Here is a 25,058-nt window from a genome sequence, read left to right as displayed (position 1 = left end):
TGGAGTGGGATTGACAATTGCAGTGGATACCGGGCCTGTAAAGGTCGTGGAACCCACTGATTTTGTAATCAGTATTTTGGTAGCAAGCCATGGGCTCCATACCCCCTACTTACACTGTCAGTCAGGGGCAGCATAATGGAAGTGTGAAGAACTCAGGGCTTTTTTTTTTTTTTTTTTTAATTATATGTGTTGTAATAAGAAAGGCACCAGGACATCACAGGAGCCCTTATAACTGACCACCCCCTAAGTTTTACATCAGGGCCCACAGAAATCTAGATACATCACTGGTGATTGTGGGTTTTTTGGGACAAGGGTCTGTGTGCATAGCCAAGACCACCTTAGATCTAGACACCATTCAGAAGTGTGATGTCAGTCTGGTGCAGCCAATGTGGCGTATCTGTTGCCCACCACACAAGTATTTCTATGCCACACAGAACTGGTGTTATTCTTTTAATAGTTTCCTCTTCAGGTTCCACTCCTAATTTTAGTAGATAAACACTGGTGACAAATATTGGTGTGACTGAGGCTAAAGTGTCCTTGTCCCAATGCTTCTCGTGGTGCCCAAAGTGTGGATGTGACTTCTTAGTGAGCTAGCATATCTCTAAACACCAGTCACACTAACCCTTCCTGAATCTAGTCAACTGAAACAAGCCAGCCACTGACATGCATTTTTCCTTCCCCCCCCCCCCCCTTGCAAACAACTTTAGAATTTACGTAGACAAGTCAATATAAGACACAAGTCATTTTTGTTGTAACACATAACAAAATAGCCCTTTAATTTAAGACTTTGATTTATGTCGGAAGTGAATCAACAGAGCTACTAGAACAATCACAGCAACCAGAGCGAAGGCCGGCAGTACTCCAATAGTCACTTGCTTAACAATGTCTTGTTCATCTAGAAGGAATAGAAGAGTTATTACTTCCTGAACTAAGACATCAGGCAAAACAGCAGGGCAAAATCTTACCATCAAGACTCAGGAAAGGCTCAGAATCCACCAGCAATACAGGACCGGGAAGGCTGGCCAAGTTAGAGTGCCTGTTCAGGAAGAGTTCATCTAAAAGGAAGAGATTTGTCAGTATCATTTAGGTGCCAGATCTGGGCGATGAGTAATTGTCAGAACACGTACCCCTTCTTCTCCTGCCTGAGAGACACCTCTTAGTGCAGAGTTGAGAGTCTGGAGAATTGATGTTACATATAATGGCACTGCAGTGAAAGTAGACCTATGAACAATAGCCACAGATTAATGTCTTAAAGAGGGCCATGAGTGTAAAATAAGTGGCAAATGTCTTATTTTTTGGTAAGGCTTTTGTCAAATACTTACCAAGTTGGTTGATAGTTCCCCACCCTGCATGAAAGCAAAGGCCTTCACTTCAAACCGTTTGCGGTGTGTAGCTTTTGGCACAGAAATATCAACAGGATGAAAGATTGTGAGATAGTTGTCCTGACTTTCTTGGCAACTAAAAGGGGGAAAAAAAAAAAAAAATAAAAAAAAATTCAGGGCTGTGAAAGGAAAGCTAAATTCCTCAAAGGGCCCAAAAACAAAGCTTGAAGAGGCTTTATAATGCACTACAAGTGCCAACACCAAGCCAAGTTGTGTTGGATGCATCCTGCCACCACTTCCATTTTTCCCATTAATACTTTGGGTCTTGAATAGATCTGTGGTCAAGAAATTTAGATCTTTAGAGAGTCAAGTGTATCCAATATACATACCCATCAACTATAACATTCCACTGGGGCAAAGCATTTGCATCTTGAGACATGGTTGCCCAGCAGTCATCCAAGACCAGCTCAATGTTAGGATCATTACGATTCAAAACCTGCACTTCTAAGAAGATTGGTTCACGCAAGACCTTCACAACAGGATATTGATCTTCACTGTAAGGTCTCTGGTAAGAAAGATCTTTGAGAGAAAGATATAGTTGTTGGTTTGTGCTGCAAGTGTACTATCCAAAGAGGTGCTCCTCTCCAATGTCATACCTGGGTAGATATCAATCACAAGTAAAAGAGGGCCATCATTTCTGGTGGAAACTGGGGGTGGTAGAGTGACCACATTTACATTAATAGTTTTCAAGTCAGAGCCATTATAGAAACACCAGACAGTCTCTCTGTTGAAAACAAAGTTTGCAATATTTTGATTAGACATGGCTTTTGCAGATAAACTCTCAGTGCTAATCTACCTGGTAGAGACGTGATGTACAGTTTCAATGTTTGCAAGCCAAAATTGCCAATGATCTCTAGACATACCTTAATTCACTGTCTCTTGAAATGCTCCTTGGTGGAAGATTCTTCCATAGGGCGCTCACTTCGTTTTCATAGAAGAGTCTTCCAGCTACATACTAAGAATTACAAGTGATTTAGTAGAGAGTCAGTGCATTTATATAATTCAAAAGTGGACCAATTAGAAGATTAACGCACAACATGAAGGGAAGGAGTCAAAGGCAAAGTAAGGAGAGTCTCAGCAGCAAGTGTAATAAAAGCAAATACAGCAATTCATGAAACCCCAGTATTTACAGGGGCAGATTCATGTTTTTTGGGTCTAGTTGTGCAGAGTATAAAAGTAACTTCTAGTTCTTGATTAGGATTAAACATTTTCCAGATGTTTCACCCAATCATTTGGGATTATAAATTTGAAGCTTATTTTGCACAAATGTACTTACTCTAGCCCCACCATCCCCAGATTTTATGCCTGTAATTTGGTGCAGTGACTTCTGCAAGATGCTACATTGTGCACTAAAGAGTTTAGCCTTTTACTGTATGCAAGATTCAAGAACTGCATGTTCCTTTTTGAAGCGTTTGGTGCAATAAATGGCAAAGCGATCACACGATAAGTGAGCAAGTCCAAGTCCATCCGGCATAAGACTCTGCACAGAAAGGTTTCCTACCCATAATGGAATGCTAGAAAATGCAAGTCAGCTCTAATTTTACCATTTTAGAAACAAGTGGTGGGGAAATTGTTGGCAAAATACTTGACTAGAGATTTTTGTACATGCCCTCCCCACATTACTTGGGGGCGGGACAGTTTCACCAACTAGCCAGATGTAGCAAGTCTTCTAATCCACATTTTACCTGTTTTGTAGTTCCGCAGCTACTTAAAGGAAACTTGAAGAAGATTCTGCTGTTGGTGCGGTCCTGTGGCCGACACGTAGGGTCTCTTAGAGTGACAGTGTTTAAGTCCAAACTGGGGCTTGTGTTTGCTGCAAATACTTCAATCTGCATGAAGCCATCTCTTGTGCATGAGCCCATTCCTAGTTAGAGAGTAGTAGTTCTCAGTCATTAGCATCAGACTTACAAGCCGCTTGAATCTTTTACTTACGAGAACTACTGGCGTTTTCGACAAAACACTCAGGACTTAATGTCATCGGTACATTCAGCTCATCAATAATGAAGGTCAGTGTTAGAGATGGTAAGCGATAAGACATGCCTCCAGGGAAGGTCGTAGACTGCAGAAATGAGAGAGATTAATATGGTTTATCAAGTGTCACCATTTTATTCTCATTTTACAGTACCTGCAGTTTAGTCAGAGCAATGTTCATCTGGACACCATTTGTAGTGTCTAGAGTTATTCCTTGTTGTTGAAGTGCAGATGTGGTCAAGGGAATGTCTTGGTCAGAAATAGCAATGTGCTGGAGATAACCATCAAAATGAGGAATCCATAGAGTCATCTGTGTTCTACTGCATGTTGGAGGTCCTAGGTCACAAGATTGACTTAGTTAAGTGTGCACCTTGTATTTTTATAGGGCCAAAAGTTACACCCTTGGAAGAAGGAATGTAAAGATATCAGTAGACCCATCACCAGTCTTGGAATATAGAAAGTAGGGTAGCCCATTACCTCTAGCACAAATAATTTTCACATCGATGGTTATCTTTGGGTTGCGCCTCTCCTGGAGCAGTGAGACGTTTCCACGGTAGAACTTTTGACCTCGATACTGAGGATTTAGAACAGTTAGTAAAATCACGCCACTTCATTCCAATCACCGACTTGTAGTATTAGACTTACAGTGACTTCTTGGATTCCAAAAGCATCGAATCTAGTACGAATCATTAAGAAATTTCTATCACTTGTCAGGGTATATCCATAAGCATTAGCAGCTGCCACATTGACTTTTACGAGTGAGCCATTATGAATTCCAATGGTCCATGATGATGCTGGAGACGGCGTACTGACTAGCTACAGAAGCAGGTATACAAAAGAATTGGTTAGAAAATGGATCCCAAGATGCAGGTAGGTTTTAGTTATTATAGGTACATTAACCAATAACTATGGGTCCATCTACACATCTCCAAAGTTAGGTAAAGGATTACCATGTTGTTTTTTTTGGGTAGTTGGGCAGAACATTAAATCATGGTATAACCATGAAAGTTACACCTTAGGTATAACTGTCTGTCCAGTTTTGGAAGCATATGCAATTGGGAATGAATGTCAACTGCTTGGTACAAATGAAACATAATAGGTGCACAAGAGCCAACTAATTTTACAAGTCACCCTACAAGAAGGAAATTTGTGTAGGTGCTGGCCAGAGAATATTACTCCTTTTGCCAGTTTCTCACCACTTACGTTATGAGATGTTAGCTGCAGCCTGTATAGGTTACATAGGTAGTCAAGATCAAGGATCAAACATATATACATGTTAAGATCCGATTTAGTTGCTGAAGAGTGTACTGTACATTTCAGATAGTGAAAGATCTTGGCTAAGCTCCATCTTCAGTGATTGGAGCATTGGGCACCGTTGATACCAGTCATGGGCTAGGCATTGAAGTGCAAGGGGCATTCCTAGGAAAGCTCATTTCACAATAAACCTGCAGTTTAGACAGGCTGATCACACAAAATAATTTGTCAGGTGAAGTTTTGATTTGAAACAAAGAATTGTTCTCGGCAGCATAATGTCTTTTTTAAAGATGACTGGACTGCCAAGAACAACGGCAGCCCCGTCGCACTGAAATATTACTGGTTTCTATTTCATTGGATGCACACATTCTGCCAGTGTGAACAGGCTATTAAATGACTTCCCAATTGGAACATATTTACATAGCGCTCTTAATAGAAGATTAGGTAATGTAGACCCACTAACACTCACAAACCCTACCTCATCGTCAAAGCCAGTTAGTGTCCTTGGTATCGTTGCCTAGAAGAAAGTGTAGTTTGACATTAAGTTTAGGATATAATAGAACGGACAACTTAAAGCCCAAACCAGACTTATTTAGGAGACCAAGTTCTATGCCTTAAAAGTTCAGCCAGCAAATACCCCACCTGAGCATAATACCAGTTCGGTTTATATCTTATCAATACCAAGGGATGGGGGGGGGAAACACGGGATCAGTTTACCATAATGTAGTCCTTAGTACATGTGATAATTGGTGTCATGTAGTCAGAGTCAGCCTGGTCACCATTGCAAGATACTTGGTAAACAGTCTTATTAGGCATGTGCTCATACAAGGATATGTGGGCAACACGTTTTCCAGTCTAAAAAAAAAAAAAAAAAGTTACTTGAATTAGCACATTGTTATAGGAAGACCAAAAACACTGGAGAAGACAGACTAATAACTCCAGCATCTGTATTAATAGTGCAAGTCATGGCCCAACTTTGAGTCTTAAATCATGTAACTAAGCAAGTTTGGAATAATCCATGACCTATTTGAGGCAAACCACCCTCCCCCCAAAGAAAAAAAAAAAAAGTTCATGTTGACAACACAACTGACTTTTGAGCCACCTATCTGCCATTTTTTGCATATGGCTTTACAATGGGGCTCATTCTGTAGTATTCAATTAAGCTGCAAATTGTGAAGTCAGCAAAGGAATTGACACGCTGCCAAGTCCGTGCAGCATGTAGAAGATTTCTAAAGGCCATTACTGTATTACACTGGAATTTCTACTGTACATGCACCAGATTACAGATGCCAGAGACATGCTTCATTACAGTGGTAATAGTACCTCATGATTCACACATGTTTCAGGGATCGTCAGCAAGCTGCCATGAGGAGAGAGGTGACAGGCATCCACTTCAAATCCTGAAGAATCTGTTCAGTTAAAATATTAGTGAACGCGCCATAAAAAAAAAAAATTCGAGACCCACCCACTTAATGCTAAACATAAGACGGGTGGGTGTGAAGAATCCACTGTATGATTTAGAGGGGGTTTGGCAGAAGACCCTGGCTGATCCAAGCTATTGTATATACCCAGTTATGTCCATGAAGTCTTACTATAACAGTGTGGGTACTGTTAAACTAGACTGACACCTGGCCTATATTGCCTAGAGGTGCATATAGTGGGCCAGAGAAACCATCCTGGATGACCCCCATTAGGAGAGCACTAAAAACATGGCGCTCAAATTAATAGACGGTGGCATAGTTTATTTTATTGTTGCAGTCATAAAGTTGAATGGTTCTGGTCTTGTATCCAGACCAGCAGTCAGTTCTGATGGAGGTTAGACGGCTACCACGTATACAGCCACGCTAGTACATCTGTATACGTGGTCCCTTTGCATGACTGCCAGTGGACCTACACCAGCTTTGTTCTAGGTGCCCAGATATACATGTTGGAAACATTGGGTGGTAGCCATGTGCACCCTATGGTTGACCTTTTTACTTCTTGTGGTCAAGCATTGCCATGTACAGCACCACTGGTCACAACATTTACTGGTGAGAAAGGCCAAGACCCAGACTGACCTGCAACTATCTTTGCTCTGATTGCACGGCTTAAGGTAGAAACAAGGAATTGAGCTTGTAAGGTTAAATCCCCAGTTATTTTTTTTGCTCAAAATTGATGCATGTTTTCATATGGAAAAAAAAAAAAAAAAAGCCAAGAACTTTTATACCTACCCACAACATGGAGTTTCTGCCAGTCGAGCTGTGGAACATCTTTAGGTTTCTTTATTAGAATTTCATCCTCCAGACAATAAATTGTACCTAGAATTAAAAAACAAAAAAACAAAAACAGATTTCAAAGTGTGTAGCTGTAACGCTGTAACTGCTATTAAGGTAGTGTGAACCACTTTTATTAAAAGTGAGAAAAAAAAAAAAATTAGACATGGAGGTCTGAAATAGGCCCAAGTTCTCATTCACATGTCCATGTTTAAATAGGTGTGGGAGAGCGCACACACACACACACACGCACCCCCTTTTGCATATGGATAACTAAAGGCCCCGTCACACACAGCGAGATTACTGATTTTGTGACACGCCAGCGAGCTCGCCGTGTGTGACGGGGGATCAGCGACTGGTCCCCCTGCCAGGTATTGCTATCGTGCTCAATTGGCCTGGGCCATTTTTCGATCGCTGGTCTCCCGCTGGCCAGCATGCATTGCAGCCAGAGACCAGCGACACTGGTTTCTTATGTAAACATCGGGTATCCAGGAGCTGCGCGGCTCTTAGATACCCGGTGTTTACCTTGGAAACCAGCGTGTATGCCGGTTTCCAAGGTGAACAGCAGGTATCCAGGAGCTGCGGCTCCTGGATACCCGATGTTTACATTAGAAACCAGCATCGCTGGTCCTGATCGCTGGAGGGGCTGTCTTGTGACAGCTCACAAGCGATTAGCCTAACGATGTCCCAGTGATCCCATCATGTCGGATCGCTGGGACATCGCTATGTATAACGGGGCCTTAAGGCTTTTTCCTATCCTTTACAATGTTGACCCACTCCTTCCCCCCATTACAGTTTAACCTCTTAATATATTGTAATTATACAGCACTGTGTACTTACAATTGCTCATTTTGCCCTTCTACCCAGATAACTCTTCTCTACTGTATTAGGTCTATGACATCACGTGATGATAAACTGACTAGCTGAATCCTACGCTCTATGCAGAAACAGAAGATCCATTTTCCCTGTATGAGTCATAAGTCACTGAAGAAAAAAAAAAAAAAAAAAGTCCCTGGTGGAGGGAGCAGCAGCTGGGTCAGGAGTTGAAGAGGAATATGGACTCCTGCAGGGAAAGAGACTTGCTACATGAAGCAGAGAAAAAAAAAAAAAAAAAAAAGAAAAGTTAATTGACTGGGTAGAAAGGCAAAGTGAGCAGTTTTAATTGCACAGTGCTGTATAATATGATCATTGCAATGTAATATAAAACCTGATGGGAGCAAGTCTTTACATACAGAGAATATGGATGCCAGCTGTGTGCCGTACATGGTGCCCACCCACTCAACTTTAGCCGTTTTGGCACTTTTCATCCTAGATACCAGAAAAACATGGACATGTTAACAGCCCCATAGACTATAGTGGGTACATATAATGGAACATTTGAATGAGGCCAAACAGTAGCAACATTGCAGCAAGTCACAGGCATATTGTTCTGTTACCACATGAAGGGCAAATGCAAATTTTCTGTTGGTAAATCACAGGAAGGGACAAAATGATCAGTCGCAGAGGGTGCGACCAGGCCCATGTTGGGGGGGTTTGCCGCTGGCACAAGCTGGATGGGCATCCAAGGAGGCACAATCAGCCAAAGTGTATTTTGACGCAGAGACCCGCTGGGTCCCTGCACTGCCATACACACAGCCATCCAATCACAGGCCAGCAATGTCATACATCACCCATAGAAGACATTCTGATGGAAGCTGCGCATTGAGAGGGTGGGGGTAGGTGTAGAGTTTTGTTTCCCACCCCCCCCCCCTTTAAAAGTAGACAATAGCAGCAGAACATTGCCATATATACCAGGAAGAGGCAGTTGGGCAGCACAGGGTCCATCAGACGGTTTACACCACTGCAACATACTACTAGCAGTGGGTGTTTTTTTTTTTTTGTTTTTTTTAATTATCATTTACAAAATGATAAGTCACCTCTCAAGCAGATTTTAAAACTTGCAACATTTCAATATTACGTGCTGAAAACTGTTGGGGACTTCGCCCTTTGCAGAGAAGAGAAGTGGGAGGAGGAACAAAAATGTAGAAGATTAAAAGAAAATCAACCCCATACAAGACACCCTGAGCATGGAGTTGCATTTATGTACAACAATGGCCATTTACCTGAAAAATCCATTGTTTTCAAAGCATCAGACAAGACAAACAGAACACACAGAAGTAAGAACCTGGAAGAGATTAGATGAAATATTAAACTAGGTCTTAAAGAGACTGAACTACAACCTCAGTACCTCATTTATATCAGATTACCTTATCACATAATGCTTAAAATTAAGCATAGGCACACTAGGACCTTTAATCTGGCACCCCATCAGGGCAAGTAACCCCCAATTTCCCCACAGCAGCTCCAGCAAAGAGAACCTCAAGTGAGTACGTGATGAGCCGTCCACAGGAAGCCTATATGAGCCCCATGCTCCAGGTCAGGTGCAAACAATTAGCTCACAAGCCATTACTCCAAATAAAATCATTATCATCACATTTCTACATGTCCCTGCCAAGAAAACCCTTTAGACTGCGTTCACACACATCGGTCATGCAGCAATTGAAGACATCAGTAGCCTGGTGCCGCTGCAGACTTTCCACTGTTTCCCGACACAATCACTTAGTTCCTGTTGCAATTTTTGTGTGTGTTTCTTGTTATTTTTCACCTGTTTTTCGTTTGCACCCTCTACTTCTATTTTATATGTGTTCACCTGTTTTGTCTTTTTTTGTTTGTTGACAACGTTTGGGGTTTTTAAAAAGCCACAAAATGTTTGCGCAAATGCACTCCACCCCTGGGGTGATTTTTTGCACATCTTGAATTTTTTTTAGCTAAAATGATGTCAAACAAATTAAATACAAAAATAAAGAGCGTTTTTAAGGTTGCGACAAATACGTGAACAGCCTGCGTCATTTTGAAGAATTTGGCAGAAAAAAAGTCATGGAATAGCTCATGGCCCAAAAAAAAAGTGATGGTGAAATCAGGCCCTATATCTTCTAGTGAAACAGCCCAGCCCGTCTCAATGCCCTGAGATTGGGTTTGGTCATTGAAACTGCATGACCTTTGCGTGTGAATACAGTCTTGGGCTCATGCAGATTTTCGTACAAGTGCTACCTGTGGTTTTCGTGGAGAGCACTCGTTCCTATGATATTCTACAGGACTGTGTACATGTACAGTTTTTTCAATGGACCGACTGGTTTTGGTGGAAAATATTGGAGAGATCCAATTTTGATCCAAGGGTCAGTTCAAAAATAGTAGTGCAAGTCTATGGGTCTGTGATAATCGGACTCCACTCGGATGACAATTTTTTCACGAACTGTCAGAATGGAGAAGGTGGGGAAATTTTCTTTATTTTTTTTCTCCATGTATGAGAAAAACTGATGGCAGTCTGATCAGGATAATCAGTGTGTTTTTCTTGTACGTTAAAAATACTGACATATGAATGAGCCCATAGGCTGGGACTACATCGTGACGCTATGTGGTGCTACTTCACGGTATAATGCATGTGAATGGTTCCCCCGTAGGGTTCCGCAACAAGCAAGTTGCAAAAAATTGTGTCGCTGCCAGTATCTTCAGTGGCTAGCATTGTTACATTACAGTACTGGGGTCCTGGGTTCAACTCACATCAAGGGGAACATTTGTAAAGAGTTAGTATATTCTTCCCATGATTGTGTGGGTTTCCTCCCATTACATATTGGTAAGAAGTTTAGATTATGACCCCCCCAATGGGGACAGTGATGATGTCCATAAAGCACAGTGGAATATGATGGGGCTATATAAGCAACGCATACCTCATGCAATAATCTCACTGGGTTTTTTTCTACATGGATTTATCTGCTTGAAAAATCCATGCTCAAAAAAACACATAGGAAAACCATGTTTTTAGGAAGGTTTCGATGTGACTTTCTGATGCACTTTTTGCGCATGGATTTTTTTCTGCTTCAATTGATTCACTAGTTGCATTTAAAGGATTTTTCAAGAAGGAAAATGAAGTAATGGCCTCTATGCTCACTGTATGTGTGGGTTTCTTCAAATGGTATGTTCAAATTGAATTTTTCTATTGGGAATTTTAAGCAGATCCACTTCAAAATCGACATCAAAAAACTTTTTGTGAACTTACCCAAAGAATGAATATTTGAAGCTTTTTTATGTGGATTTTGGAGTAGAATCTGCTTCAAAATCCACATAAAAAATTGTGTCCCAAAATGAATGGCAAAAGGTCTTGTTAGGGTAGGTGCATACGATCAGTCATTGCTTCAGGTTGAGGCTTCATACTTATGAAGCGTCAAATCTGCAGCGGACAGGTCTTACGGCATAGTGAATAGGATTTCAAGAAATCAAGAAATACCATGCCCACTATGTGCCCACAGATGCCCGCGGTGACAGACATGTGTTGAGGCTTCCCAGACTGAAGCACGTCAATTTCTCTTGCGGAGACGCTAGTCTCCACAAGAGAAATTTCACCCAAACAATGTATTGAATGCCATGAATCTGCACTTTTCAGTGAACACATACGGATTTACCCGCGATCAATAGACGGCATACGCTGCGTCCCACCAAGCGCAGCTACTTACAGATCATATGCACCCGGCCTAAGAGCAAAACCATCATGTATGTTCACACTGAGTTTTTTTATGTGATTATTGATGTGGCTTCCAGGTCAAAATCCACATAAACCTGCTTTAAGGACATGTTCCACAGCGTCTTTAAGGCTGCGGTCACACTTGCGAGAAACTCGCATGAGTCTCGCGTCTCAATGCCCGGCACTGCCGCTGGCACTCGGACCGGAGCGCTCAGTTGCATAGAAAGAAATGCAGCTGCACACTCCTGTCCCGAATGCCGGTGGCAGTGCCGGGTATTGAAAAACGAGACTCGTGCGAGTTTCTCGCAAGTGTGACCCCGGCCTAAGGCTGGTTTCACATTTGCGTTTTTTTGCGCTTGAAAAAAACGCATACGTGCGCATGCGTTTTTTCCCCTATATTTAACATGGGTGCGCATACCTGCGCGCTGGCATGCGCAAGTATGCGATTTTCATGCGCTGCGGTTTTTTGGGGTGTGCGTTTGTATTTCACAGACGCTACATGTTGCATTTTTTGGTCCTGCAAAAAAGCGCATGCGCACGTATGCGCACGTTTTGCGCTAAAAATGGCCATTATAGCCTATGGATGCGCATACGTGCGCACTGGCATGCGCATGTATGCGTTTTTTTAGCGCCGCGTTTTTTTGGTGGTGTCCACTTGTTGTACTAGTTATAAACTTCTAAAGTAAAAAAAAAAGTCTATATAAAGGAGGTGCCTGCCAAAACTCTGCCACTACTACACTGACAGATTGGAGAGCAGACAGTCACCAAGGAACCCATCTTATCAGCGCAAGAATGTGAGTATATTACATTATATGCCTGTCCTTTTAAATTATGTATGTACTAATGATTTTTATTATTTTTACATGCAGTATGTCTTCAGAATCCGAATATTCCCCATCGCGGCAGGAATTGGCGCAAGCAGACTGTGAGGTGATTATTTTCGTGCATCTGGTAAGTATATCTGCTGCTACTCCAAATCTCTTACGTTTTTTTCAACTTTTTTAAGACATCATCATCATCATCTTCTGCGGACGGGACTTCTGAGGGCGAAGAGCAGGAGCAGCGAAGCCAAGTCCCGGTGGTGATACGGAATGTATGTATCAAATGATTTGTAATGTTCTTTATTTTTTATCTTCTATTTTTACTCTTTTTTATGTTTCTTTTTTTTGTAACTTTTTATTCAATTTAAATTTGATTATTCTAATGAATGTGTTTTGTCTAGGTTCCACAACGGGATGAAGACGTCTACCTGGATAATGAGCAGCTCATCAGCCTGGTCCAGGAGCGTGCGCCGTTGTGGGACAGCCGTGACCGGCTGTACAAGGACAATGTGGTGACTCAGCGGCTATGGAATGAGGTGGCCGCAGCGTTGATGGATGGCTGGGACAGCGCCACAGCATCCTCCAAAAAGGCGTTTAGTGAGTATTTCCCTGCTCTGTATTGTGCCGCAGTGACTGTTGTCCTTGACGGCACTGTTGGGTTTCGTGCTAGGTATATTCTAGCAGGAAACCCAACAGTGTCATCGGGCTCTACAGTGACTGCTTTGAGTATTGTATTGCTATATTGTGCCGCAGTGACTGTTGTCCTTGACGGCACTGTTGGGTTTCGTGCTAGGTATATTCTAGCAGGAAACCCAACAGTGTCATCGGGCTCTACAGTGACTGCTTTGAGTATTGTATTGCTATATTGTGCCGCAGTGACTGTTGTCCTTGACGGCACTGTTGGGTTTCGTGCTAGGTATATTCTAGCAGGAAACCCAACAGTGTCATCGGGCTCTACAGTGACTGCTTTGAGTATTGTATTGCTATATTGTGCCGCAGTGACTGTTGTCCTTGACGGCACTGTTGGGTTTCGTGCTAGGTATATTCTAGCAGGAAACCCAACAGTGTCATCGGGCTCTACAGTGACTGCTTTGAGTATTGTATTGCTATATTGTGCCGCAGTGACTGTTGTCCTTGACGGCACTGTTTTTTTTTTCCCAATACAGTGGACAAAGTCCAAACACGTTGGCGTTCGATCAAGGACCGCTTCAACAGTGATGTTCATGCTGAGGGCCAGGTTCGCAGTGGATCTGCGTCAAGGACTAGAACTAGATACCGTCACTATCACGCGTTGCAGTTCCTAAGACCGGTACTTGCCACGAGATCGTAAGTATTATAAATTTTGGGTTTTTATTTTTATTAATCTGTGTTTTTCTAATCCACAGCTGATGCTTCTTGTAAAGGCATGGTAGTAATGATTTTCCTTTCTTCCACAGCACCTGGAGCAGCACCCTGCAACCTGGCCCTGGAGCGGTCCTTCCTCGGACGTCCTCTGACCCGTCCCAGCCATCCGACAGCCAGGAAGCACCTTGCAGGTCAGCCACACACACAGCTGGTGACCAGGAAGCTGGGCCATCAGGTGTTCCCCTGTCCCAGGTCTCTGCCACTGGTTATGCGGGCACTACCCGCCAGCGGCAGAGGGCCTTGGACAGGAATGTCTTGCCCAAGTTTATGCATTTGAGCGAGGCCTTTAATTCCAGCCTCAAGTCGCTGTCCGACAGAGTTGAAAGCAGTTTTGCACTCATGGAACGTGGTTTTAACCACTTTGAACACTGCTTCAATTCTGTAGAACAGCGCCTTGACCGTCTGGAGGCCGACCTCAACAGACCAGCACACCATTTTTTTAGTAAGATTGAAAAGGGCATGGCGGAACACCTTAGTCCTGAGCAACAGCTGAATGTGCTGCAGGCCTGCAACAATGCTTTCTTGCAGGCTATGCAGCATAATCGGTACGGTCAGCAGTCAGTGGTGTCATTTCCACCTGTGCCACCATTGACTCGCTTCACCTCACTACCGACTTGTGCTGCATACCACTGCACGGACACCTCTATTCAAAGCCAGGACACCCACCGTTACACCACCACAAGTCTGAGTGCAGCTGGTCACTTCACCGACACCACCATGGCAAGCGCTGCTCCTGTCTGGAGCACCACCGCCACTCCCATGCATGCGTGGAGCTCAGCCACCACTAGGCAAACATGGAACAGCCCTGCCGCTACAACAACATGTAGTAGCCCTGCCACCACCACTCCGCAAACCTGGACCATCACTGCCGCCACCAGTCCTCCTGCAAGGACGAGCACTGCCAACCAAGAGCAGCAGCAGCAGCCACCTCAGCAGCAGCCACCTCAGCAGCAGCAGCAGCCACCTCAGCAGCAGCAGCAGCCACCTCAGCAGCAGCAGCCACCTCAGCAGCAGCAGCCACCTCAGCAGCAGCAACAGCAGACGGGGGACCTACACTCAATATTTGCCCCAAGTTCAAGGCGATATCAATCAAGGCGGGCATTGGGCCAAAGTCGGTCCAGGCACACAAGCCTACGGCGACATGCCATTACAACAAATGTACCTGAACAGATTTCCTATCCTCGAAGTGTTCCTAGTTTAATTCCCTTAACTGGACTACCTTCCCCAAGTTTTGTTGCCCCTTCCCCTCAAACACCGTCTTCAACTGCAAGTGTTGCATATTCCCTGCACACCCCCAAATTGAAACCATCTCCCCCCAAACGCCGGAAAAAATAATTTTTTGGTTTATTTTTGTGATTAAAAATAAATTTACATTTGTGGTTCACCATTACAAAGTTTCATTAATGTTGTTTGCGCCGCTCACACACACTGATGGGTAAATACATGTTAAAAACCAACCCAAGGCCTAGTATAGTCATATGTGAAATAACACGGACTAGTATAGTCATACCAAGGCCTAGTGTAATAACTCAAGTTTTACCAACTTGGATCTGGTTTCATGAAAAACAAACTGCTGAAACTTGTCTAAAAAATAAGTTTCTTTCTTAAAAAGTTTCACCAGTTTGTTTTTTGTGAAACAAGATGCTAGTTGGTAAAAATCGAGTTATTACAGTAGGCCTTGGTATGACTATACTAGGCCGTGGTATTTCACATATGACTATACTCGTAGGCCCAAGGCCTACTATACTCATATTTGAAATACCACGGCCTAGTATAGTCATTCCAAGGCCTAGTGTAATAACTCTAGAAACTTGTCTATTTCTACACTACAAGTTGGAATTGAGCTGATTACATTCATCCACTCAATGCTGACTTGTATTCCCCATTGACTTTCATTGGGGTTGGGTTTTGAGGGTTGGGTTTTGAAAAAATCACATACTTTTTTTTCAACTAGTTGGACAATTTTCTCTTGAAAAAAATTGGTTTCCTGATTCATGGCCTGCAGCTTTGCTCGTTCCAATATATTTCACGCAGACTAGCAATGCTGCATTTTAACTCATATGTGTATTTACCTGCCCAGGTGTGTGAACATCAAAAAATTCAGTTATACATGGGAAGTTTTTTATTTAATTGGAGTTTAAAAAATATAGTGCACTCAGTAATGGTATCAAATAAGGTTTTTTATTACCATAAACAAACAAAAACATTACACCATTTCATCTTGCCAGTGCACCCGTCCTACATCAGAAATAAAGTAGGCCGCAAATTGGTCCCTCATTTGGCCAACTTCAACGGATGACCTGTCAGGATGCTGAGTGAATTCAGGCAATGGGTTAGGAGCATCATCGTCCAGTTCAAAGGTCGGGTGCTCTTTAGCCATCACAAAGTTATGTAGAACCACACAGGCCTTCACCACCTCATCGACTGTTTCAAGTTTAAGATTAATGGCCGTGCCCAGAATTCGCCATCTGGATACAAGAATCCCAAAAGCACACTCGGCAGTTCTTCTGGCCCTGGTCAGCCTGTAATTAAATATTTTTTTGGTGTGGTCCAAGTCCCGGCTGGAGTAGGGTTTCAGTAAGTTTCCGCACATTTGAAAAGCCTCATCGCCAACCATTACAAAGGGCAGTGGCGGAGCTTCGGTGTGAGGAAGAGGCCGTGGCATAGGGAAATTAAATTGGTTGCCATACAACCTCCGGCCCATGTCTGAGTTTTTAAAAGCCTGTGAGTCATTACCACGGCCAAATGCTCCAATGTCCACTGCTACAAACATACATCCAGCATCCGCAATCGCAATGAGTACTATTGAAAAGTACTTTTTGTAATTATAGTACTCAGATCCCGTTCTTTTGGGTTTGATGATCCGTATGTGTTTACCATCAACAGCTCCCAAACAGTTGGGGAAATTGCATACTGTCCAGAATTTGTCAGCAATTTCCATCCACTTTTCAGCGGTGGGCAGGGGCATAAATTCTGGACAAAGAACATTCCAGAGAGCCCGGCAGGTGTCAGCAACAATTCCAGACAAGGTAGAGATTCCAATACGGTACTGGAAGTGTAGTGAAGATAGGGTTTCTCCAGTCGCCAGGAATCTGTGAACAGACAAAGAAGTAAAATTAATATTTATGTATATTATTTTAAAAAACTATAAAATAAAATATTAGTACATTCACGAAAACTAATTACCCAAGGTTTTGAATACTAAATTTAAAAAAAAAACATCAGACCGCAACCCTTGGTTTTTAAATATTACGTACCGTAATGTCACCAGTAGCCGTTCCTCAGGAGGAATCGCACGACGGAGCTGTGTGTCCTGTCTCCGGATGGATTGTTGGACACGAGCAAGCAAATCCCTGAAACTTTCTTGGGACATCCGGATATAATCTGTAAATTTCTCCGGGTTTGCCTGGAGCTCGCTGTAGAGGGTGTGGTATGCCCCACGGCTCTCCCGGCGTTCAACAATCGGATGTATCCACATACGCCGCCGCTGCCGTCTTCGCTGCCTCTCTCTCTTCCTTTGTTCATGGCAAGCAACTGCATACGCCTGAGCCATCGCGATGTCCAAATCCAAGTTGAAGTGAAAACTCTTCCAGCGCAGATCCATGGTCACGAGAAGAATCAAGCAAATGTGAAGAATACTGTAGACAGGGTCTATATATTAACATACCACACCCACAATGAAGTCCCATTGGTCTTGTGTGTTGTTGAATGGTTTTTTTTTTCTTTTTTGAGGGGTTTTTCAAAAATCTGTAAAAAAACGCAAACGCACAAAAAACGCATACAAACGCACAAAAACGCTATGTTTTTTTCCTGCATGCGCATAAAAATGCTTGAAAAAAACGCAGCGTTTGTATGCATTTGTATGCGTTTTTTCAATGCGTTTTTTTGCGGGAAAAACGCGCTGCAAAAAAAAGCAAGTGTGAAACCAGCCTAAGACACAGGCAAAACCATCAAGTTTTCCAAGGCAAAAATACTTCAGGAAAACACTGGTGATTATTTGCCTGAAGTGCCTTCTCTGCTTTTTTCAGATGTCTATACTGCTGGCATCTGTGCACTATATTATTGTATAGAGAGGGCAAATGACTCAACATGGTGGCTCAGGGGTTTGCACTGCAGCCTTTCAGGTCTTGAGGTCCTGGGTTCAAATCCCACCAAGGACCACATCTGCAAGGAGTTTATATGTTCTCCCTGTGTGTGCATGGGGTTCCTAAAGATTCTCCAGTTTCCTCCCTCGCTCCAAAGACATACTGATGGGGAATCTATATTGTGAGCACCATATGGGCCGGTTATGAAGATCTATGTAAAGCGGTGCTATATACGCAAAGAATAACAATAATGAGTATGTTACTTGCTTTAACTACTTCAAGGTTTCTGAACCTTGAAGCTATTACTAGAAATGGATCATGTACACAACAATGTCATTCTGAGTGATTATGTGGTCATATGGGCTTACAGCTTGGGAAAGATGGCTTTCATGGTGAAGATAGACATGGAGGTTGCCAGTTCACCATAATAGTTCTTTTGTTTGTTGGGCTAAGGTCCCACGAGCATATTTTCTCTTATCCGAGAGACTTCGGTGGGTTATGATAATCGCAGTGTTATCAGAGTCTGATGAGAGTTTGATCTTAGTGTGATACAATTTTCTCAGTTGAAGAGAAGATGGGGATGAAAAATGTATCCATCATCTCCATTCTGTCAGTCTGTGAAAATCAGATGTCATCAGATGTCTTCGGAGTGCAATCCGAAGCTTTCCATGGTCTCATTGACTTACATGGCCGAGTGCCATTTGATAATCGGATACAACTTGGACATGCTGTGATTTTTTTTCCTCAGACCAGCTTGGAGACTAACAATGGTCTGAGTGTGATACAATGTTTTATTGCATCGTACTTGGTCTGAAAATGCGGCCATGTGCATGAGGCCTTGAACTGCGAATGGGAGGGTAAGTTTATATAGAATCTTGTTTCGCTAATGGTGTTTGATTTTTTTGGTCTTACCTTGAAATGTTTAGTAGTTTTGCCGAATGCATGGTAAAGTAGGAGCCTTGACTGTATACATCCTCCAGTATTTAGAAGGACTGTTCTCTACTCGACTACTGAGGTCTGTAGCTCATCAGCAGCCACTTCACTCTCACTTCATTTGAAGGAAACTGACACCCAAAAGAAGAGAGAACTACTGCTGCTTTCTATCTACCTCTGGATATCAGTTATGTCCAAATGAGTGTGAAGCGGCCACAGAACAGTGTCACGTGAGACCTAGGAGAGCCAGTGCCATCATCACTGGATCAGCTTTGGCACCGGAGGTGACTATAGGCTGTTATTTTATAAGAAGTTGAGAAGGGGTTGTCCAAGGGGTTGACAACCCCTTAAAATGATTTTCTATGTATTGGACCATCAGGGTTATTGGTGTGCTCAGAACTGCTGCAGACAGTAGAAATGGTCACTAGTCATTTCAGTATTCTGTTGGCGCCCAAAAAGATAGAGGGTCCATCAACTGAGTTAACCATTTGGGCATTGAGGAAGACTTTGATAGAATGGAATATCGTCTGTACTTGGATGAGCTGCAGGATATAAAGGAGTGTGTTCCGTAAGCACAGCGGTCCAAGAAGTTCTTACAATTTGTTTAGATAGGGTAGTGTTTAATGTAGATTTTGACTTGCTTATGGATGTAGCTGGTGCATTCAGTTTTGGTGGTTGATCATGGTGGGTTAGAGACTGGCCGGTTTAGTGGATGTAGGCAAGTTTGACAAAAAATATGGCCCTTCTGAAGTTGTTTCCCATAGTTGCGGTGTTGATGGTCTGTGATGAGTATTTCAAGAATAAGAAATTGTGGTTTTTGTTTGATAATCTGAGAATGTATAAATAACATTTTGGTGGGATTCCTGTCAGTGGTAACTTTCAAGTGCCACCTTGTATTGAGATGTTTGGAGTTGAATGTTTGGGTCTGAGTTGCTCATGTGCCCGATGCACAGAATTCTCTTGCTTTTTCTGTCTTGTTTCCAGTGAATTGGGTTTGGGGAAATGGAACCAGACACAGAACAGATAGGATTAAAGTGGCCACAACATTTGTGGGATCTGGACACCATAAAGCAGTCAATTTTGTGAGGGATTAATTGACTTCGGTTACATGGGTGATATACTTTGTTTCATGGGAATTGTGAGGACAACGAAAGGCATCTGGTGGCGACAGGATATCTGAGGCTAATAGAGTTTGCTGTTATATTGGATTTCCTAGACCCCTCTCACACAGCGTTTTCTTCTACATTCAGTACTCTGTTGGAGCTTATGACCGAACACCAAGGACGTATGTGCTGACTGTGCCACTGACTACAGTGGTGTATATGGGTTCACTGTGTACTAGGTCATTTTTGCCCATATACCCCTATTAGAGCAAGACAGCTAAATGCATTATACCATGTTTTGGTATCCACCTCCAATAGGCATATGTGGCCAAAAATTATGCATAACAAAGCACAAGGTGACTCTGTCTGCACTATTATAATCAATGGCCCCATTGATGTATATGCCCGAAACACTTTTTGCGGGAGGTTTGAATGTAAGTGGAATGCGTTGGGAACAATAAAACATAAAAATGATCAATGTAAATCAAAATTAATATCCCATGAAGGTCTGAATTTGGAATGATACTCAAAATAAAAGTGGAAAATCAAATTAAAAGCTGATCCAACATCAGTGGAATTGCCTCAAGATAAGGAAATGATGCTCAGTAGTATGTGTGGCCTCCACGCTCTTTTATGATCTCCGTAGAATGCCTGGGCATGCTCATGATGAGGCAGTGGATGTTCTTCTGAGGGATCTCCTCCCAGACAGAATTAAAGCATCAGTCAACTCCTGCATAGTCTGTGGCGCAATGTGGCGTTAGTGGATGGAACAAGACATGATGTGCTCGATTGGATTCAGGGCTGGAGAACAGGCAGGCCAGTCCATAGCAACAATGCCTTCATCATGCAGGAACTGCTGACACACTTCAGTCATATGAGGCCTAGCATTTTCATGCATCAGATGAAACCCAGGGCCACTTCACCTGGGTCTGAGGATCTCATCCCAATACCTAATGGCAGTCAAGATACCTCTGGTTAGGCCATGGAGGGCTGTGCGGCTCTCCAAAGAGATGCCTCCCAACACTATTACTGACCCACTGCCAAACCAGTCATGCTGGAGGATGTTGCTGCCAGTAGAATGTTCTCCACGGTGTCCAGACTCTGTTACATCTGTCACAAGCTCAGTTTGAGCCTGCTCTCATCTGTGAAGAGCACATGGCGCAAATGTCGAATCTTCCAATCTTGGTGTTTTCTGGCAATTGCTAATCGCACTGCATGGTGTTGGACTGTAAGCACAACACCCATTTGTTGATGTCGGGCCCTCATACCACCCATATGGTGTCTTTTTCTGACAGTTTGATCAGTCACATGGATGTTAGTGGCCGGTTGGAGATCATTTTGCAAAGTTCTGGCACTGCTCCTCCTGTTTCTCCTTGCACAAAGGAGAAGGTAGCGGTCCTGTTGCCCTCCTAGTTCCTCCTCCGAGTCTCCTGGTGTACTGGCCTGTCTCCTGCTATCTGATCCATGCTCTGAACACTGTGCTGACAGACACAGCTACCCTTCTTGCCACAATTCGCATTAATGAGCAATCCTGGATGAGCTGCACTACCTGAACAACTTCTGAGTGTTGTAGACACCGCCTCATGCTATTGTACAGTACCTCTAGGAGTGAGAGCAATGACAAAATGCAAAAGTGACCTTCTCATCTCAAGTTATTCTTCAGTAAAAAGAAGTTAAATTTTAAATTATGATCTCCTTTCATGAACTGGTTAACATCTGGTCCTGGAAAATCAACATCATCAGTTACATGTGACCTGCATAGATGTACCGCCCCTATGACACAAGTCCACACACCCATCCAGGAGCCCCACTTTCATGTAAAGTGCTGGGGAGCAGGAGATGAGTACCTCGTCCATGGCTACCATTCCACTCCCCATTACACCTAGCATAATCGGCAGGATTGAGTCTTGCCTCAGGAAGATCTGAGCAATGTGGGGAAGGCTCAAGTTACAAGAAAGATGGCTATTAGTGGCACAGAACAGCGAGACATTCCCATCCATCGTGGGTGTAGAAGGAACAAAAGGGTCCAATGAGCTGTCCAGCCCTTCAGAGGATACGCCTATCAGAGGGAGTGTCGGAAGTGGATGTTCCAGCCTACAGCAGTGAGTGGCCGCTGCTGTAAGGCAAAGTTGAAGGAAAAGGTCTTCCCAAGAAGGTGTCGGGGTTCAGAAGACAAGGACCTCGCCCATGGCTACCGTCCCGCCACATTACAATTCTTTACCTCTTGTCCTCAGTAATAATTTTCTAGGCAAATTAGTTTTGCTCTTTTCCTTCACACAGTCCGTTACTCAGTTCCAGTCACTCACTCATAGTATTGAACCAGAACATATCACACCCTCGACTTCAGACATCTAATATATAAAACTCAAGTGTATGTATGTATGTATGTATGCATGTATGTATGTAAGTATGTGTGTGTGTATGTCTGGGATTGGCATCTGCACCGTCGCAGCTACAGCCACAAAATTTGGCACAGTCACACGTCAGGACCCCGAGAGCGTCCTAGGCTATGTTGTGAGGCAAAATTTTAACCCCGCACGTTCCAATTCACCAAACAATTCTGCCCCTCTCTACATAATGGGGAAAAAGTGTGTGTGTATCAAGCACCGTCCCTCAGTATGATGTCATAATGGTTGCCATGGCGATGCTGATGTCATCATAGGTTGCAAGCCCCGCCGCTCACTATGATGTCATAATGGTTCACTATGGGATGGAGGATGTGTGATGGGTATATGGGCACTGGACTATGGGATGGAGGATATGTATGATGGGTATATGGGCACGGGACTATGGGATGGAGGATGTGTGATGGGTATATGGGCACTGGACTATGGGATGGAGGATATGTATGATGGGTATATGGACACGGGACTATGGGATGGTGGATATGTATGATGGGTATATGGGCATGGGACTATGGGATGGAGGATATGTATGATGGGTAAAAGGGCATGGGACTAAGATAAGATAAGATAATCCTTTAATCGTCCCACCATGGGGAAATTCAGAACATTACAGCAGCAAGGCAGGAACAAGTACAGATACAGATGCATAAAGGCATTACATTGACAGTAGGTAGGTACAAATACGAAAGAAAAAAAAAAAGATATAACCGGACTACCACAACTTTGGATCTATCAGTTCACTGTTTGGGTTGTTCTCCGTTTTGGACAGTGCTGGTTATACAGCCTAACTGCAGCAGGAAGGAAGGACTTTCGATAGCGCTCCCTCTCACATTTAGGATGAAGTAGCCGGTCACTGACAGTACTGCACAACTTTGTCACGGTCTCATGCATGGGATGGGAATCATTCTGCACCATGTAGCTCACCTTGGCCAGTATCCTCCTGTCGCCTACTTCCTGAACTGGATCAAGGGGGCATCCCAGGACAGAGCTGGCCCTTCTACTCAGTTTGTCCAGCCTATTCCTGTCCTTGGTTGATATGCCACTACCCCAGCATGCCACACCAAAGAAGATGACTGATGCCACAACAGAGTTGAAGAAGGATGCAAGGAGTGCCCCCCTAACTCCGAAGGCTTTCAGCCTTCTGAGCAGATAAAGCCTACTGTGGCCCTTCCTGTACACTGCATCCAAGTGATGGGCCCAGTCAAGCTTATTATTGAGGATCACACCAAGGTACTTATAGGTGTCGACTATCTCAATGTCATTTCCCTGAATGTTCACCACTACTGGTGGATTTTTTCCCTTGTGAAAGTCCACCACCAATTCCTTGGTCTTCCCGGAATTATCCTAAGGTGGTTCCTCTGACACCACTTCACAAAAGCTTGGTTAGTATCTCTGTACTCTCTTTCATCTCCTCCTGTGATGAGGCCTACTATTGCAGAGTCATCAGAATACTTCTGCAAGTAGCAGCTAGATGAGTTGCACTTAAAATCCGCAGTGTACAGTGTGAAGAGAAAAGGGGCAAGAACTGTACCTTGAGGTGCCCCTGTATTGCAGATCACCGTGTCTGACACACTGTCCCGAACCTTTACAAACTGAGGTCGGTTCGTGAGGTAGTTAAGGATCCAGGTGGTGAGTTGGAGGTCCACGCCAACAAGGCCCAGCATGTCTCTCAGTAGACCTGGCTGTATGGCATTAAAAGCACTAGAGAAATCGAAGAACATTATTCTCACAGTGTTCCCAGGTTTCTCCAGGTGAGAGAGAGTCCTATCTAGAAGGTGGATAATGGCATCATCCACACCAATGCCCGGCCTGTAGGCAAACTGGAGAGGGTCCATATCCGAGCTCACTATGAGATGAAGGATGTGTGATGGGTATATGGGCACTCGATTATGGGATGGCGAATATGTATGATTGGTATATGGGCATGGGACTATGGGATGGAGGATGTGTGATGGGTATATGGGCATGGGACTATGGGATGGAGGATGTGTGATGGGTATATGGGCACTCAACTATGGGATGAAGGATATGTATGATGGTTATATGGGCACGGGAATATGGGATGGAGGATATGTATGATGGGTATATGGGCATGGGACTATGAGATGAAGGATGTGTGATGGGTATATGGGCATGGGACTATGGGATGGAGTATGTGTGATGGGTATATGGGCACTCGACTATGGGATGAAGGATATGTATGATGGGTATATGGGCACGGGACTATGGGATGAAGGATATGTATGATGGGTATATGGGCATGGGACTATGGGATGGAGAATATGTATGATGGGTATATGGGCATGGGACTATGGGATAGAGGATGTGTGATGGGTATATGGGCACTCGACTATGGGATGGAGGATAGGTATGTTGGGTATATGGGCACGGGACTATGGGATGGAGGATAATTATAATTTGTTATAACTATCCACAGTTAGTTACTATGCCCGGGCAGCGCCGGGCTCTTCAGCTAGTTATATAAATATATTTGCAAAAACAAACGCTTTACACTAGTGTGTAAAAAAAAAAATACTGCAAACTAAGGATTGTTTTAAAAATAGAAGTGTTAATAGTTTATTTTTAGCAATTAACAAAATGAAAATGAATGAACAAAAGAGAGATCTAAATCTCATCAATATTTGGCATGACCGCCCTTTATTCTTAATTAATTCCTTTTGGTACACTTGCACACAGTTATTAGCGTAATTCAGTAGGAAGGTTGTTCCAAATATCTTGGAGAATTAACGTCAGATCTTCCGTGGATGTCGCTTTGGCTAATACTTTTGTCTCTTTATGTAATTCCAGACAGACTTGATAATTTTGAGATCAGGGTTTTGTGGGACCAAATCATCACTTCCAGGACTCCTTGATCTTCTATACACTGAAG

General features: G+C 43.4%; 1 protein-coding gene across 1 annotated transcript; it reads right to left on the bottom strand.

Annotated features, from left to right (window-relative positions):
- Nucleotides 1-743: 743 nt before the first annotated feature.
- ZP2 (zona pellucida glycoprotein 2) lies at nt 744-9,258 on the bottom strand. Its single transcript, XM_073543022.1, has 18 exons — nt 9,106-9,258; nt 8,962-9,023; nt 6,818-6,904; nt 5,931-6,016; nt 5,325-5,462; nt 5,086-5,124; nt 3,999-4,169; nt 3,831-3,927; nt 3,508-3,689; nt 3,315-3,441; nt 3,068-3,246; nt 2,246-2,337; nt 1,979-2,106; nt 1,712-1,901; nt 1,323-1,458; nt 1,128-1,221; nt 966-1,055; nt 744-895 (listed from the first exon to the last, which is right to left on the bottom strand). The coding sequence occupies exons 1-18, from the start codon at nt 9,165-9,167 to the stop codon at nt 780-782; spliced, it is 2,076 nt and encodes a 691-aa protein (XP_073399123.1). The 5' UTR covers nt 9,168-9,258; the 3' UTR covers nt 744-779.
- Between the last annotated feature and the right edge of the window lie 15,800 nt (nt 9,259-25,058).

This window comes from Dendrobates tinctorius, unplaced genomic scaffold (genome assembly GCF_039654945.1).
Source record: "Dendrobates tinctorius isolate UK_male_01 unplaced genomic scaffold, ASM3965494v1 ptg000129l, whole genome shotgun sequence".
NCBI lineage: Eukaryota > Metazoa > Chordata > Amphibia > Anura > Dendrobatidae > Dendrobates > Dendrobates tinctorius.
Note: the sequence above shows the minus strand (reverse complement) of the source record. Positions and strands in the feature narration are given on the sequence as shown.